The sequence below is a fragment of the Lynx canadensis genome, chromosome B1 (assembly GCF_007474595.2).
Source record: "Lynx canadensis isolate LIC74 chromosome B1, mLynCan4.pri.v2, whole genome shotgun sequence".
NCBI lineage: Eukaryota > Metazoa > Chordata > Mammalia > Carnivora > Felidae > Lynx > Lynx canadensis.
This window is the reverse complement of record NC_044306.2, coordinates 115,706,807-115,722,009: the sequence shown is the minus strand read 5'-3', so window position 1 is coordinate 115,722,009 and position 15,203 is coordinate 115,706,807. Positions and strand designations below refer to the sequence as shown.

The following is a 15,203-nucleotide window of genomic DNA, read 5'->3' as shown; positions in this document are numbered from 1 at the left end:
TCCCTTCTTTTCCACCCTCCCGCTGGCCAAATCCTTCCCCCAATTACACCCACAAGAAATGACATTAGTGACTCACTAAGAGCCAAGAGTGAGTCGTTTCCTTCTGATTCTACATTCCTGCTCAGTCTTCAAGGGCCTAGCTTCTATCCACAGGACAGAGAAATTAGGTTTATGGTTTCCTTCCTAATTGTCTGGGTGGTTTGTAGAAATATTTACGTGGCCTGGTGTGTGCACCCAGGCAGTCCCTGTAACATTTACCGCCTATATGGTTTGACTGTTCTTGAGGGACCGTTTTATACTTTCAGGTGTCTTTCTATGTACATATGTTTTGACTTCCTTGGGTGGGTAGGTCAAGCGCAGGGAGCTGCAGTTCTTGGTATTTTCCCCAATGTTCCAACTCTTCTCTTGTGCCTAGTCAGTGCTCAGTAAAAGTTAGATATAAGCTACTTATTTTAAGGTATGATTTGTTTTCCCTGCCTAACGTGCCAATGAAGACCAACATTCAGCAATCTTAAGTCTAGCAGAACTGGGATGATTCATTTCAACAGAATTTATTCACTTTCAACACGCAGGGCTAAACAACTCTCAGTCCTGTTACCAGGCTAACTTCACATGGCCTCTGACAATTGTGGTGCACATTTTCTACACATTTGACACACTTCTGTCATGATGCACACAAGTGGCCCAGGGTGCCTTTTTTGACCGTCCTTAATTTCCACATGGGCGGTTTTATTATTTTGTCCACTTCCCTATGGGACAAATGAACTTCTCCTATGATGCCATTTTGAGAATTTTATGCCTTATGAGTTCATCATGACTTTATGAGCAACTCTGCCTTTTTAAGTGGAATGTGTAAAAGCAATGAGCATATACCAAATAACAAGTATAATTCTGGACTCGACATCTATCATCCATCCCACCACCCGCCTTAAGCTGACTGCTAAACAGTGTATTCCTTAAAAGGGTATTACGGAAACTGGTCTGGATCACCCGGCAGAAGAACCAAGCAGCACTCGGAGATCTTGGAAGGCAGGAGGTTTATTTTAGACCAGTGGGCTCAGAGATCACCCTCCAGAGGTCTGAGCCCAGAGCATCAACAGAGGGGACAATTTATAGTCTGTTACTTCTGCATTCCTCATTAGTAGTAATTTGGTGCCAGTGGCAGCAAGCAGGGTGGGAAGAAGAACCCGGAAGGGGAGTCTTCAGGCTGGAGGGACTGGAGTTCCCCTATCAGTCCTGTCGGCCATCTTATAACAGATTTTTCCCTGTCAAGGGAATCTCTGAAACTGTAACAGTCACGTTTCTTTCATGTCTCAAGACATACTATGGAGAGATGGTAGCATAACACGTGAATAAAGTGAAGACATGGCAGAGTACATACAAAAAAGAAGAAACCTTGGGGCGCCGTGTGGCTCGGTGGGTTAAGCATCCGACTTACACTCAGGTCATGATCTCACGGTTCGTGGGTTTGAGCCCCATATCGGGCTCTGTGCTGGCAGCTCAGAGCCTAGAGCCTACTTCGGATTCTGTGTCTCCCTCTCTCTCTGCCCCTCCCTCACTCATGCTCATGCTCTGTCTCTCCCTGTCTCTCAAAAATAAATGAACATTGAAAAATAATTTAAAAAAAAAAGAAGAAACCTTTAGTTCACAGTTACTCACAAGTGGAATTAATCTTCTGAACATTAACAAGCCAAAGGCAAACAGCAAAAGTGAATTATCATACATTGCTGGAAGCTGAGAAAACTTGAAAATACTATACTTAACACCGTGAGATTCCAAAACATGCTGCACAGCAACACTGGAATGATGCTGCTCATCAGGAAGCGAATCTCAGGCTCTCCCCCAGACCTCCTGAATCAAAACTAAGTCCCTAGGAGGCTTATCTGATTGCCATCAACTACCATGCATGCACTCTGTATATACTTCATAGGTACCCAACTAGTCTGTTTTAAAGATTAAGCAACATTTACATATTGAATCAAAATTTCAAAATGTCGGTACCTTTAATGGAAGGGCCGTAGGATGACCTCCAGGTAGAAAGCCCAGCTCTAAGATTCCTAGAAGTCAGAAACGAATCTAAGTCTATTTTAGTCATTGATCCCTTCTAGATACTGGGGATAAGATAACACTTCAGGTAACGAGACAAACTGTAAATAAAGAAATCATTACGCCATGACAGACCCCTGCATCTCCCACCACAGTGACAGTGGGGCACTCCCAATACATACGAAGGGAGTTCAGAAGCTGGACAGACAAAAATACACTAACGTCTACCTCAGATGTTGACATTAACTACTAAAACGATGCGAGAGTACACAAAAACCATGGACACAGATGTTCACAACAGCATCACCCATAAAAGCCAAAGAACAGAAACTCAAATGTCCATCACCTGATGAATGGATAAACCAAATGTGATATATATCCATAAAATGGAACATGATTCGACCACCTAAAGGAATGAAGTACTGATAACATGCTACAACATGGATGAACCTTGGAAACATTATACGAAGTTAAAGAAGCCAGATGCAGTAAGCCATATGTTGTAGGATTCCATTTACAGGAAAATTTGGAATAGGAAAATCCAGAGACAGAAAACATTATGGACTGTCAGGAGCTAGAGAGAAAGGAAGAGGTAGGAAGGGGAATGACTGCTCGTGGGTACACGATTTCTTTTTGAGGTGAAAAAATGTTCTAAAATTAGACACTGGTGATGGTTGTACAACTCTGAATATACTAAAAAAAAACTTAAACATAGTTGTACAACTCTGAATTACTAAAAAAAACTTAAACATACGAGAGATAAAGACACAGAGAAAGGATGCAAACATCAAGGAAACTAGAAAGAAGACACAGAACAATGGCTACACTCACCTAAATTGAAACTGGACTTCTATACATAATGTCTAACATTCCCACTATTTTTATTGGTTAAAACTCACTCAGTAAGGAATTATATCCTTAGAAAAGGACATTTCACAGAAATAATTACCACTTAGGTATATACCAAAAAAGAAAAAAAGTTATTCTCTTCATTTACATTACTTAGTAACTTGCTTTCAAAACAATTCAGAGTTGGGAATTTTAAGCATCCGACTTCAGCTCAGGTCATGATCTCATGGTGAGTTCGAGCCCCATGCGGGGGCTCTGTGCTGACAGCTCAGAGCCTGGAACCTGCTTCGGAATCTGTGTCTCCCTCTCCCTCTGCCCTTCCCCCACTGGTGTGCGTGCACACGTGTGTGCTCTCTCAAAAATAAACATACAAAAAAAAAGAGCAAAAGATGGTAACTTCCAAGCTGGTGAATAAGAAAATGTTATTATCAACTGGATCTTACTTTAAATTCCTAATTTTGCATATCAGAGCTATGTAATTTCCTTTCCCTTTTTCTTACCCAAAACAACGCGGAGAAACAGGGTCTCTCAGCTTCAGCAATAACGACTCCTTGAGCCAGATAATTCTTTGTTGTGGGAGCCATTCTGTGCACTGTCAGATGTTTAGTAGCATCTCTGGCCTCTATCCAGGGATGCCAGAAGCACCCCCAGCACAGGCACATGCTAACAATCAAAAATGTCTCCAGACACTGCCAAACACCCCCTTGGGAGTGGCAAAATCTTATCTGGTTGAGAGCCACTAGAGTAGAGAACTACTTCTCAAAATTCAATGTAACAGAGCTCAGGCTGGGAAAGTTTATTTCACAATTCACATGTAGAGACACAAGTATGCTGAGAGGGAAGCTAATACTGCCAGGTATCATGCCAGAAGCCAGGGCTACAGAATCACCCAGAACTAGGATTCCAAAGTAGCCACTAGCTCTCAAAATTTCTTGCCCTGGAAAGAGAGTAAAAATGAATACATGAATACATAAATACACAGAGAGTAGAAGAAATGCTGGCAGCCACCCCAAAGTTACTATCTAGACATGCCCTGTCAATACAACTTTCTGAGATGATGAAAATCTTCTATACTGTACTGTCCGATACACTGGCCACTAGGCAGTGGAGTGCCTGAAATGTGGCTAGTGCAGCTAAGGAAAAGAATCTCTTACTTTACTAATTTTAACTAAATTTAAGTTGCCATAGCTGGCTAGCAGCTATCAGATTCGACAACACAGATCCAGACCTTGCTATCGTTCTTGTTATTGTTGTTAGTCAACATTCGTAAGAGTACATTCTTGGTGGAAATCCAGCTTTCCTTCTTCTTTAGGCAATTTTTCCAGCAGCAGATCAATACCTGCCCCTGACCATGGCCAGGCCAATGCTCTGAAGAATGAAAGTATTGGCCTCTGCCTCGGCCCTTCATAAGCTGGGTGTTCTGCATGCGTGTTTCTGTTCTGTTCCACCTCAGTCTCCTCCAAAACCCAGAATGAGGTACTGGCCTTCTGTGAAAGGCATCTAACAGTTTATGGGACAAACTGCTCAAAAAAGGTAGAACTGGTAAAAGGGAGAATTATCTCATTCATTTATTTGTTTGCTTTTTAATTAACTCTTTCCCAGGTAGAATACAATACCTTCTCTGTCTTTTTACTACTGCATCCCTAGCACCTAGAACAAAGGCACACACAGAGTAGGTGTTAAATATTTGATGAATAAATAATAACAAGGGGGCACCTGGGTGGCTCAGTCAGTTAAGCATCTGACTCTTGATTTCGGCTCAGGTCATGATCTCACGGTTGCGAGATCAAGCCCCACATGGGACTCCATACTGGGCGTGGAACCTGCTTAAGATTTTCTCTCTCTCTCTGTCCCTCCTCCCCCCCCCAAAAAAAAATAAAAATTAATAATAAAAAATAAGAAGAACAACACCTTAAATACTGTTCATGTGCCAGGTATCACCATAGTATTTCAAATATACTGACTTAAACCTCACTACAGCAGCACCTGGGTGGCCCAGTTGGTTAGGCATCCAACTCTTGATCTTGGCTCAGGTTGCAATCTCACGGTTTGTTACATGGAGCTATACCCCCACTCCCACCCCTACGGGACTCTGTGCTGACAGCACAGACCCTGCTTAGGGTTCCCCCTCTGCCTCTCCCTCGCTCATGTGTGCATGTGCACACTCTCTCAAAATAAATAAACTTTAAAAAAATTTTTTTTATAATGTTTATTGTTATTTTTGAAAGAGAGACAGAGAGCAAGCAGGGGAGGGGCAGAGAGAGAGGGAAACACAGAATCGGAAGCAGGCTCCAGGCTCTGAGCTGTCAGCACAGAGCTCGACACAGGACTCAAACCCACAGACCACGAGATCATGACCTGAGCTGAAGTCAGCCGCTTAGCCAACTGAGACATCCAGGCACCCCTTCAAAATAAATAAACTTAAAAAAATAAACCGCACTATAACCCTAGGAGATATGCACTATCTCCTAGTGGAGATATAGGTCCACCATAAGCTGTATCTTATTATTCACATTATTACCTTTGAGGATGAGGCACAAACGTATTACGGTAACATGCCCAAGATCACACAGGTGGTGACAAAACTATAATCTGAATCCTACCACATATGAAGCATATTCTCTAAAGCTGTGCAGAGATATTAATGTTATCTAAGGATTTTAATGTCTGAAGCACCCAAGCTTACTATGTACCATATTCCTTATCCCCATCTTGTTATATGAGAAGCTCACTGTAGACACAAAACATCTGTAATGAAATATCACTACATAATACGTGATAGTGGCAGCATGCAACATAATACAGGGGTGCATACCCAATTCAGCAATGTGTAAGAGTGTGCGCACACAGGAGGGAGGGCCACTGTATGATAAGCCCACAGCTCTGCGAAGATTCTAGGAAGTGACAAAGGTTAACATGCAGCCCAGGCACAAGGAAAGGCTTGTGTAAAACCATGAGGATGAAAGGTACAGAAGAAAAGTTGGGGCTGGAGACATGGAGCTATGGAAATTTGGGGAGTAGCAGGAGATAGGGGTATGGAAAGGCAAACCAGAATGAGACTACAGGTTGCTTCTGAATGTCAGCCCACTCCGTGGGCTAGAGGCTCCAACTCCCCAGTAAGGCAGGTCCAAGCAAGGAATTCAACCCAACATGATTCTACCAAAGGGGTGAGTAACCCCTGGACCTGAACTGAGTGCCCCACATCTCCCTCAGCCCAACTCACACACTCCTAAGGGCAGATAAAAGCTAGTCCCACATTGGGGCGTCTGGGTGGCTCAATCGGTTAAGTGTCCTCTTGGTTTCAGCTTAGGTCATGATCTCAGTTACACGAATTCGAGCCCCATGTCAGACTCTGCACTGAGAGTGGAGCCTGCGTGGGATTCTCTCTCCCTCCCTCTGCCCCTCCCCCACTCACACTGTCTGTGTCTCTCTCAAAATAAACAAACCTAAAAAAAGAAAAAAAAAGAAAAAAGCTGGTCTCAGTATAGAAAGGTTCAGCCAGATGGAGAATGAAATGCATTACATCTGATCTTTTGTCAGACTGAGGTATGAGGAAGCTAACGAAGCAAGTTTATTCCTGATTTCTCTTTAACCATTCTTGTAGATGTATGGAGACATCTCCCTCTAATACTAAATAATGCTTCCCAATGCCAGAACATCATATTTTCCTAGGTCTTTCCTAGCTCTCATGAAGCCCCTTCTCTTACCTGTTCCTTCACAGGAGATACTACCCAAAGCTTAGGACTTAGTCTCTCATTTTTCTCTTCATTCTCTAACTCAAATTTAATCATCAAATCTTTATTTCCAATCTTAACCCACCTCAGTCCCTATCATGTTGTCCACGTGTCCCTACTGAGTATTCGAAATAAGGCTAGTCTGAATTGAGATGTGTAAGTGTAAAATACACCCTTAAGTAATATATATTAGTAATTTTATGTTATGATAGTATCGAAGTTACATTTATGTTGAAATGACTGTTTTAAATATGTTGGGTTAAATAAAAGACATTAATCAAATTTATTTCAACCTGTTTCTTTTTTCTTCAATGGACCCTCTAGAAAATTTTCAACTACATTATGTGGCTCTCACTATATTCCTATGGAGAGCATATCTACTAAAAGCTGTCTCGCGTGTGCAGCATGCTTAAAATTGGATCCACCACTAAGAAACTCTATGACATCGCTGTGCCTCAGTTTCTTCATCTATAATATGGAAATACTACTTGTAATAAATAGGATAACTGTAAAAATAAGAACTATACACATTTACTATATGCCAGGCACTGTAACTATTTCTCATATATTGGCTCCTTTAAATCTTCACAACATCCCAGTGAGACCAACGCTTCCATTTTACAGGTGAGCACAGGGAAATCAAGTGACTAGCCAAAGGTTATGTGGTTAGTAAAGAGCAGAGCCCAGATTTGAGCCCAGGCAGCTTTAAATGACTATCTCTCATGATATCCACTTCAGAAATTTGCAAAAATTCAGTAAGTTAACTTAAGTAAGACATTTAAAACTGTATTGGGCACACAGTAAATTCTCCTTCAGTGTTTAACTTTTATCAGCATTACCCCAGCCTCCAGCCTACTTCCCAATTTCCCAGCACGGCACAACTTTTCTCCCCATTTCTCAAGATTAAAACCTCAGGATCCAACTTTTAACACGCCTCCCTCTTTCATTCCCTAATTCTAGTTAGTCAGCTCCTTCTTACTCTTCCTTGTGTGTTTTTAATGCACCTATCCTGCTATTCCCACAGGCGCTTTAACCCGGCCCTTTGCACCCTCGCATCGGATAAATCAATACCAAGAACAACTTAAACAGTGTTCATGTACCAGCACGCTCTAAATCTATTAGTTCATTTAGACCTCACTATAACCCTATCTGTTTTCTAAGACTTCCACATCTAGGCTCTAACAGTATCTAATTTCCTCAGTAGCCCAACCTTCCTGGAAATCCAATTTCATCATGTGATGGAAACTTTAAAGGAGTATGGGTTCTTCACACTTGTGTGTATCAGCTGACTTCAGTATGTGAAAGGAAAATATAATGGATGTTCTCTATTGGGGCAAAAAAAGACTTATAAGGCCCAGAAAATTAAAAATTCTAGCCTCACCAAAAATCTCCCAAGGAATCAAGTCTTAACTGAGCTAACATTAACAACTGCATAACCTAGCCCCACCCTACCCATTCAAACTTCTCTCCACTCCCCGGTAAAAATTCTCCAGAGTGGTTAAACAAGGTTTCCTTGTTTCCTTGTTTTCCTTGTTTCTATAAAAAATAGTATTATTAATTCTTATTTCCAGCCTTTATTCATACAGTTCCTCTCTGCCTCACAAATCTGGGCACATTTCTCCTCCATAAACTTACCCCAAACATTTAGGATAAACTAATCTCCCTTCTAAACTGCGATAAAACATGTCTTGCACTAGTCACTGTGGTCTGATATACTCATCACCTGGCAAATGCCACTTCCAGCCCCAACCAGGCCATGAGCAACTGGCCGGAAAGCATGGAGTCCCTCATTTTTCATCTTCTCCATCAGTGGCAAAGGTCTCTACAAAGAATGAACACCTATTTGGCAAACAGTTAAAAAATAAATTATGGACGGTGTAAATGAAATCATCTGTAAATACCTAATTTAGCCAACCTTATTTCACGAACTAAAAAATACCATGAGGTACAAGAGCCACACCAAGTTACATGGTAGTGGTTTCACTGCGCTTTCAAATTCATTATCTTCTTTGCTCCTGGAAACAACCTACAGAAGTGCACACTATTACACCCTTGTTAAGACAGCTAAGGGTTAAAGAAATAGAATGTTTTTCCTCAAGTTCACTCAGCTACTAAATGGCAAAGCTGGAACCAGAGACCAGGCCAGTAGTCCAGTGCTCTTTCCAATGTTCTAATTCACCTTTTATTCCTTTCCCTCCTTATCACATAAGATTAAATAATTAAAAGAAGAAAGGAATCAGGTGAGAATCTTAAGTAACAACAGATATGATAAACTCACATCAAATGAATATTTGCCTGAAATGGTTTTTTTTTTTAATGATGATTTACGAGGTTGCATTTAAAATTAAACCTCATGATCGGATTGTACTGTGAAATAAAAACCCATCTAAACTTAAAACCAGCGCCTTTCCTGACTCCAAAGTTGGACACCACCTCCCCCTCCCTCACCTCAATCTGCTCTATACTTACAATATCTTAAGGCTGTTTCTCATCAAAGAAATAAGGAAGGAAACAACCTCCTGAGGACACAGCACTTAACCATCAAATCCAATTGGCAGTCCTTGCTAAACGTTATAAACCATTAGTCTACCCATACCTTACTGTCTCCAGGAATCGAGTCCTTAAAACTCCATGTTATTTGTCAAACATTCCGATTTAATACTGAGCCACAAAGAACCTCAGTTCAGAGCAGTCTCAACTCATGAATGGCCACATTGTTGGGTACTCTCCCTTCACACGGAAACTCGCAAATGGAAAGACGTGGCGATGGATCCAAACCTGGGATAAATGCACTGGCAGAGCCAAGGAAAACCACGAACGCAATGAAAATGCGCCCGCCTTCGCCTCCTCTGCAGACCTTCTGGCCACTCCAAGAGATGCGGGAAGCATCCCCTGTCGGGGGTGCACGCTTCCGTAGCCGTCAGCTCATTCCCGAAAGATTTTCTGCGAGATCTCATCTGAGTCGAGGAGCACGGTAAGGGAGCATTCTTCCCACGAAGGGTGGGTCGGACCGCACACAGAGCCCAGCTCGAGACCCCCGCCGCGCCAGCCCGTCTGGCACCCCCCACCGCCCCAGCTGGAAGGCGCCGCGGGCCTCGGGTACCATCCCCCGAGCTCCAGGGAGGATGCAGAGGAGGCGGGAGGGAAGGAGCGGCTCCGGAACGAGCTGCAACCAGAGCCTCCCAGAGCCTCCTTCGCTTCTCTGCCCCGACTCACCCAGTTCTGTGCATTATTGCTCAGCTTGACTTTCTTGCACAGGCTTCCAGGTACCTCCATAGCTGCAGAGCGCGCGCGGGTGCCGGGATCCTAAACGCCAGGAGAGTAGCCGAAGGAGAGGCCGACGGGGGCGGGGCGGGACGAAAAGGCGGGGCCTCCTTGCGCCCGAGTCGGCGCGCGCTTACGTACGCACGGGCTCGTGCTCGTACCTCCTACTGCGTGGCGCGTTCGTTGCGCCTCCGAAATGGATCTGGAGCAGAGGTATGTGGGGAGGGGCGAAGCGGCGGGCCAGAACCTTAGGCAGGAGCTGGGGGTGGGGCTTTGGCGCTTGCAACGGTGCGAGCGCGCACGACGCTCCTCCCTCTTGATTCTGAGGAAGGGGCGGGGCCTGGGAAGGTAGTCGTGGAAGTTTCCTGGCCTCTCCCGGGCTTGACGCCTTGTGCTGCGCAGGCGCTGAGGTTGGAGCCAAGTCCCAGGCGCGGGCCACCCACGGAAGGGCAAGGGAGGTTCTTGGCTCCCTGCAGCTGATGCTGGCTGGAAAGAGACATTGATGGAGTATCCTGCCCCTCTGACTTTTCCTCCATAAGCGCGGCCACCAGTCTGCTGTCTGCCCATTCTGTATCCTTGTCACCCTGGCCACATTTAAAAAGGGATTTTCCAGCCTCGCAAAGGGAAGAAATGATTTACTGAACAGCTTATTTTCCACACGTTCCGCTTGGTGGCTTTAAAATTCTACTCAACGCGTAACTTCAAGAAACAGTCAATGCCCCTTCCTTGGTCATCGATAATTAATATCTCGACTGGGATTAGCGGTCATCTGCAAGGTGCTTCCTTCCCGACTTGGAGACCTCGCTTCATATCAGGAGATTTCTGTCCAGTAATTCTCAACCGCTAGGCCAAAAGGGCCCCTATATTATTAGTTTTTCCGAAAAGTCTTAGACGACTGAATTCCAGGCTTAGGGAGGGCTGCTGGTTACCAAAGGGTAGACTGCCCACCTGTGCAGGACATTCTCAAATTCACCTAATTATTATAGGACCAGTTCATAGGAAAATGGGGGCGGGGGGGAGGACTTCTTCCACGAGTTACTTCCCCCCCTCCATTCTAAGGGCTTTTCCAAAGCTTGCTACAGGCACAGAAATAGTACTCTGCACCTGCCCCCTCCCACACGCCGCCCACCACATCATCTTCAATCACTAAGACCTGAGGGTACTGCTTCTCAATAACTAGCAAATCAGTCAATTTCCCCCACTGTTACTGTCGTTTGTTAGGCCTTCCCCCATCCAAGATGAATCACAACTAATCCCCTTAACTGAGCACCCTCCACCTGTGCGGCTGCTGCTCACACGCATGTTACTCCATTTTTGAATTGCTGTCAGAGTGGTACTTATAAAATTTTAAATCCAACCTTGTTTACTTGACCATATAAAATGTCAATTCATTGGTTCCCTGTAGCTTTTTCTAAGGGGTGTTTAATTTGAAGTCTGTATATAGAATTGAATTTTGATATAATTCTCAATTCTCAAAGAGCGGGGCAGGGACAGAGACAAAATCTTAAAGCAGCCTCTGGGCTCACAGCGCATGCGGTACTCCAAATCCCTAAACCATGAGCTCATGACCTGAGACTGAGCCACTGAGGCGCCCCAGCCATTTCTTCAAGGAGTCCTAGGAAATGGTATTTAAAGGGAAATGGTATAAAGATATCACAGTCTGGGCTTTTAGTTGTACTCATTGCTTCTCAGTCCATATTTGTGAGCTTTTCCCAATGAAAGACATTTTTAGGGTTAAAATACATCATGACTTTATATTGATACTCTCAGTTCAAATTCATGATTCCAGACATCAGTCGTGCAAATGAGCCTGCAACATCTTGTCAAACCAGAAACAAGGAAATCAACAAAAAACACTAGGATTGAACAAACAACAACAACAAAAAAAAAAACCCACTAGAATTATGTCAAAAGGACTCAGAAGCCAACTTTAAGAAGTTTTCTCCTGTCAAAGATGGTACAATTAGATTAGAGCACTAAAGGGATAATAACTATAAGGTATTGAAATAAACCAAATATGTTTAAATGTCCATGTTCATAATGATTATAATTAAAGACAACTCATTGCTACCCTTGGAGGATGCTAGGGAGCCAACTCATTATTTTGAAACTGATAAATAAAAGGAAAGAATTTACCCTGCCTTCCCTGCACTAACTGTAAGTAAGGTAATGAAAAAAGTTGATGAGAGGAAGTTCTCTTTGTAGAAATACAGCTAATAGATGAAGGAAAGATGGAATTATAATATCACCATTTTGTACCTTCTAATGAAATAATGTATAAAGACAATGCTGCTCATGGCTGCTAACATCATGACAATAAAGGACATCAGAACTTTTTTGCCTCCTGATGACACTTTGCCTCCTGTGGTATTAATGCCCCTTACATTCAACCCTGATTCTAATCAAGCCTTCAGATCTGATTACCAGTTTACAGTTAATGCAGAGGAAAGATGTAAAATCACCATAAATGCAAGCAGCCAAATCCAAACTGTGGAAATCTCTACATAAGGACCTGATTCTTCAATAATTAAATTAAAAGGAGAAGGAAAAAAAAACAAATGAAGAACTGAAGATTAAAAGAAAACTGAAGAGAGGTATTAAGCAATTGAACCATATGAAACTTATTTCACGACTGACTCACATAGAGAAGAATTTTTAACGTATACAGCAATAGAGGAAATTTGAAGAGTACCTGGATTCTTGATAGTAAAGACTTACATTTTTTGGTGATAATAATATTGTCATATTTTTTAAAGGAATAATTTTAGAGTTACATATTGAAGGATTTATCAGTGAGATGGCAATGCCACAAGTATTCAGAATTAAAATGAGGCTCTTGGAAATTAAAAACAAGATAACAGAAATGGAAGAAAAGGTGAAGATAGCTTCCAGAATGCAGAGCAAAATCCCCAAAAAATAGAAATAGAATTTTTATTTTTTTTTTCAACGTTTATTTATTTTTTGGACAGAGAGAGACAGAGCATGAACGGGGCAGGGGCAGAGAGAGAGGGAGACACAGAATCGGAAACAGGCTCCAGGCTCTGAGCCATCAGCCCAGAGCCTGACGCGGGGCTCGAACTCACGGACCGCGAGATCGTGACCTGGCTGAAGTCGGGCACTTAACCGACTGCGCCACCCAGGTGCCCCAGAAATAGAATTTTTAAAAGAATAGTCCAGGAAATCCAACATCCACATATTAGAAATTCCAGAAAGAGAAAAGTCATAGGAGGAAATAACTAAGTAAATCATTAAACAAAATTTTCTAGAAGTGAAGGACTGGAGTCTTTCCCTGAATGTCCAGCTCAAAAGATAGAAATTGAATGTACAATGCATAGTACTGTTGCCTGGAAATCCTACAAACTTCGAAGGAGAAGGACAGTTCAAAAACAAAGAATCAGGAGTGAAAATGAATTGAAGGTACTAAGAAAAACACTGAGAGCTAGAAGATAAATAGAACAATACCTTCAGAGTTCCAAAAGAAAGGCATTTCCCACCTAGAATTTGGAATAATCATACACCCTTTCTCAAGGAAATATTGGAGGATGTGCTCCACCTAATGGAAAGAGGGCATTCAGAAAATAGATGTTTCCACACAGGAAACAGTCAAAAGGAATTCCCAGATTTATGGTGAAGGAAGATCTGAGAATGACTGCCATGTACCAGGTCTAGAGGATAATTAGAAGGCTCTCCAAGAAGTCAGAAGGCCCTTGGAGAGCCTAGTTTAGGAAGATAAAATTAATATAGCATCTGATGGGAATGACCATACTAAAAATGATTCAGACAACTGACAAGGAGTTTGTGGTTGTATTAGTGATAACTGCTTAGAAAAGTAAGTCATCAAAAAGGACAAATTTATCACAGCCTTTCTGTACAAACTGTATTTCAGAGTAATCAAATAGCTGATGAGGAAAGGTTCATACTGATAGAATTCTAGTTAATAAATGCAGAAGGAATGTTGGCATTTAAAAATCACCATTTTAAGCACCTGATGAGGCAATTAACATAGGCAATAATCATTAGTGTCTGCTAAAAGTATTAGGTGGAAGACAGTGTGATGGCTTATTTTGTGTGTCAACCCGAATGGGATATTTGGTTAAACATTATTCTGGGTGACTCTGTGAGGGTACTGCTGGATGAGATTAACATTTGAATCAGTAGACTAAGTAGCTTGCTGTCCATAATGTGGGTGGGCCTCATCTAATCAGTTGAAGGCCTGATTACACTAAACAGATGACTCTTCTGCAAGTAAGAAGGAACTCCTATCTTACTTCCTTGATTAAGACATTGGTCTTTTCCTGCCTTCAGATTCAAACTGAAACATTGGCTCTTGGGTCTCAAGCCTGCTATCCTTCAGACTGGAACTTATGCCATCAGCTCTTCTGATTCTCAGGCTTTGGGATTTGGAGTGGAACTGTACCATCAGCTCTCCTGGATCTCCAGCTTGCTAACTGCAGATCTTGAGACTTCTCATCCTCCATGACCACGTGAGTCAATTCCTTATAGTAAATCTCTATCTATCTATACTATTGGTTCTGTTTGTCTGGAAAACCCTGACTAATACAGGCAGGAAAGGGAATTTTATAATGGAGGGATCAGGCTGGTACCATCTGCACCCACTTATCAATTTTAGCATCTTCTAAAACTGGGACACCAGACATCATGTACCTTAAAATGTGATATAACAGGAAATACTCAGCACTAATTATCTTAGTTTGTGTTGTTTAAGAAGCAGGACATGGAAAGAAGGATTTGAGTACACACTATTTATTTGGGAGGTGAGTCCAAGAAACACCATTGGTAGAGTGGGAACATGATACATGAAGGAAGTCAATAAAGCAGCCATTGTGAGTAACTCAGTTTAATCCCACTGAGTAACTCTAAGAAACAGTGTTGAACACATGCTTCAAAATATATTACCCGAGAGGAGAGCGCTGGGGAGTCATTATTCAAGGATGCCGCCTAGGGAGAAGAGTGTTCATCCCTTGGAATTTTGGATTGCAATGCCCATAGGTAGAGAGGGCACTGGTCCCAAAGAAAGCCTTCATGCAAAGAAATGGAGGTGTATTCACATGTGGAAGTCAAGATGATATTTTCTACAATAGCAAGGGCTGAGGGAATATGCATGCAGCACCAGAAGTACTTGCTATAACCATTTAATGAAGTATTCCTTAAAAAAAAAAAAAAAGCATGGGTGCATTTCTCTACTTTTTCTTTTTCACATAAGAGCCTACTTATTTTTAAGAAGAGAAAAAAAATAAAGAACTCTACAAAGAAAGCCACACACACACACACACACACACACACACACAC

The 15,203-nt window shown here is 42.4% G+C and overlaps 1 protein-coding gene across 1 annotated transcript in view; it reads right to left on the bottom strand.

The window, feature by feature from the left end:
• Positions 1 to 10,012, bottom strand: part of PAPSS1 (3'-phosphoadenosine 5'-phosphosulfate synthase 1) — a 105,931-nt gene extending 95,919 nt beyond the window's left edge. Inside the window, exon 1 of the mRNA XM_030313303.2 lies at positions 9,846 to 10,012. Coding sequence (XP_030169163.1) covers positions 9,846 to 9,905 — 60 coding nt within the window. The 5' untranslated portion in view covers positions 9,906 to 10,012. The remainder of the gene's footprint in view (positions 1 to 9,845) is intronic.
• Between the last annotated feature and the right edge of the window lie 5,191 nt (positions 10,013 to 15,203).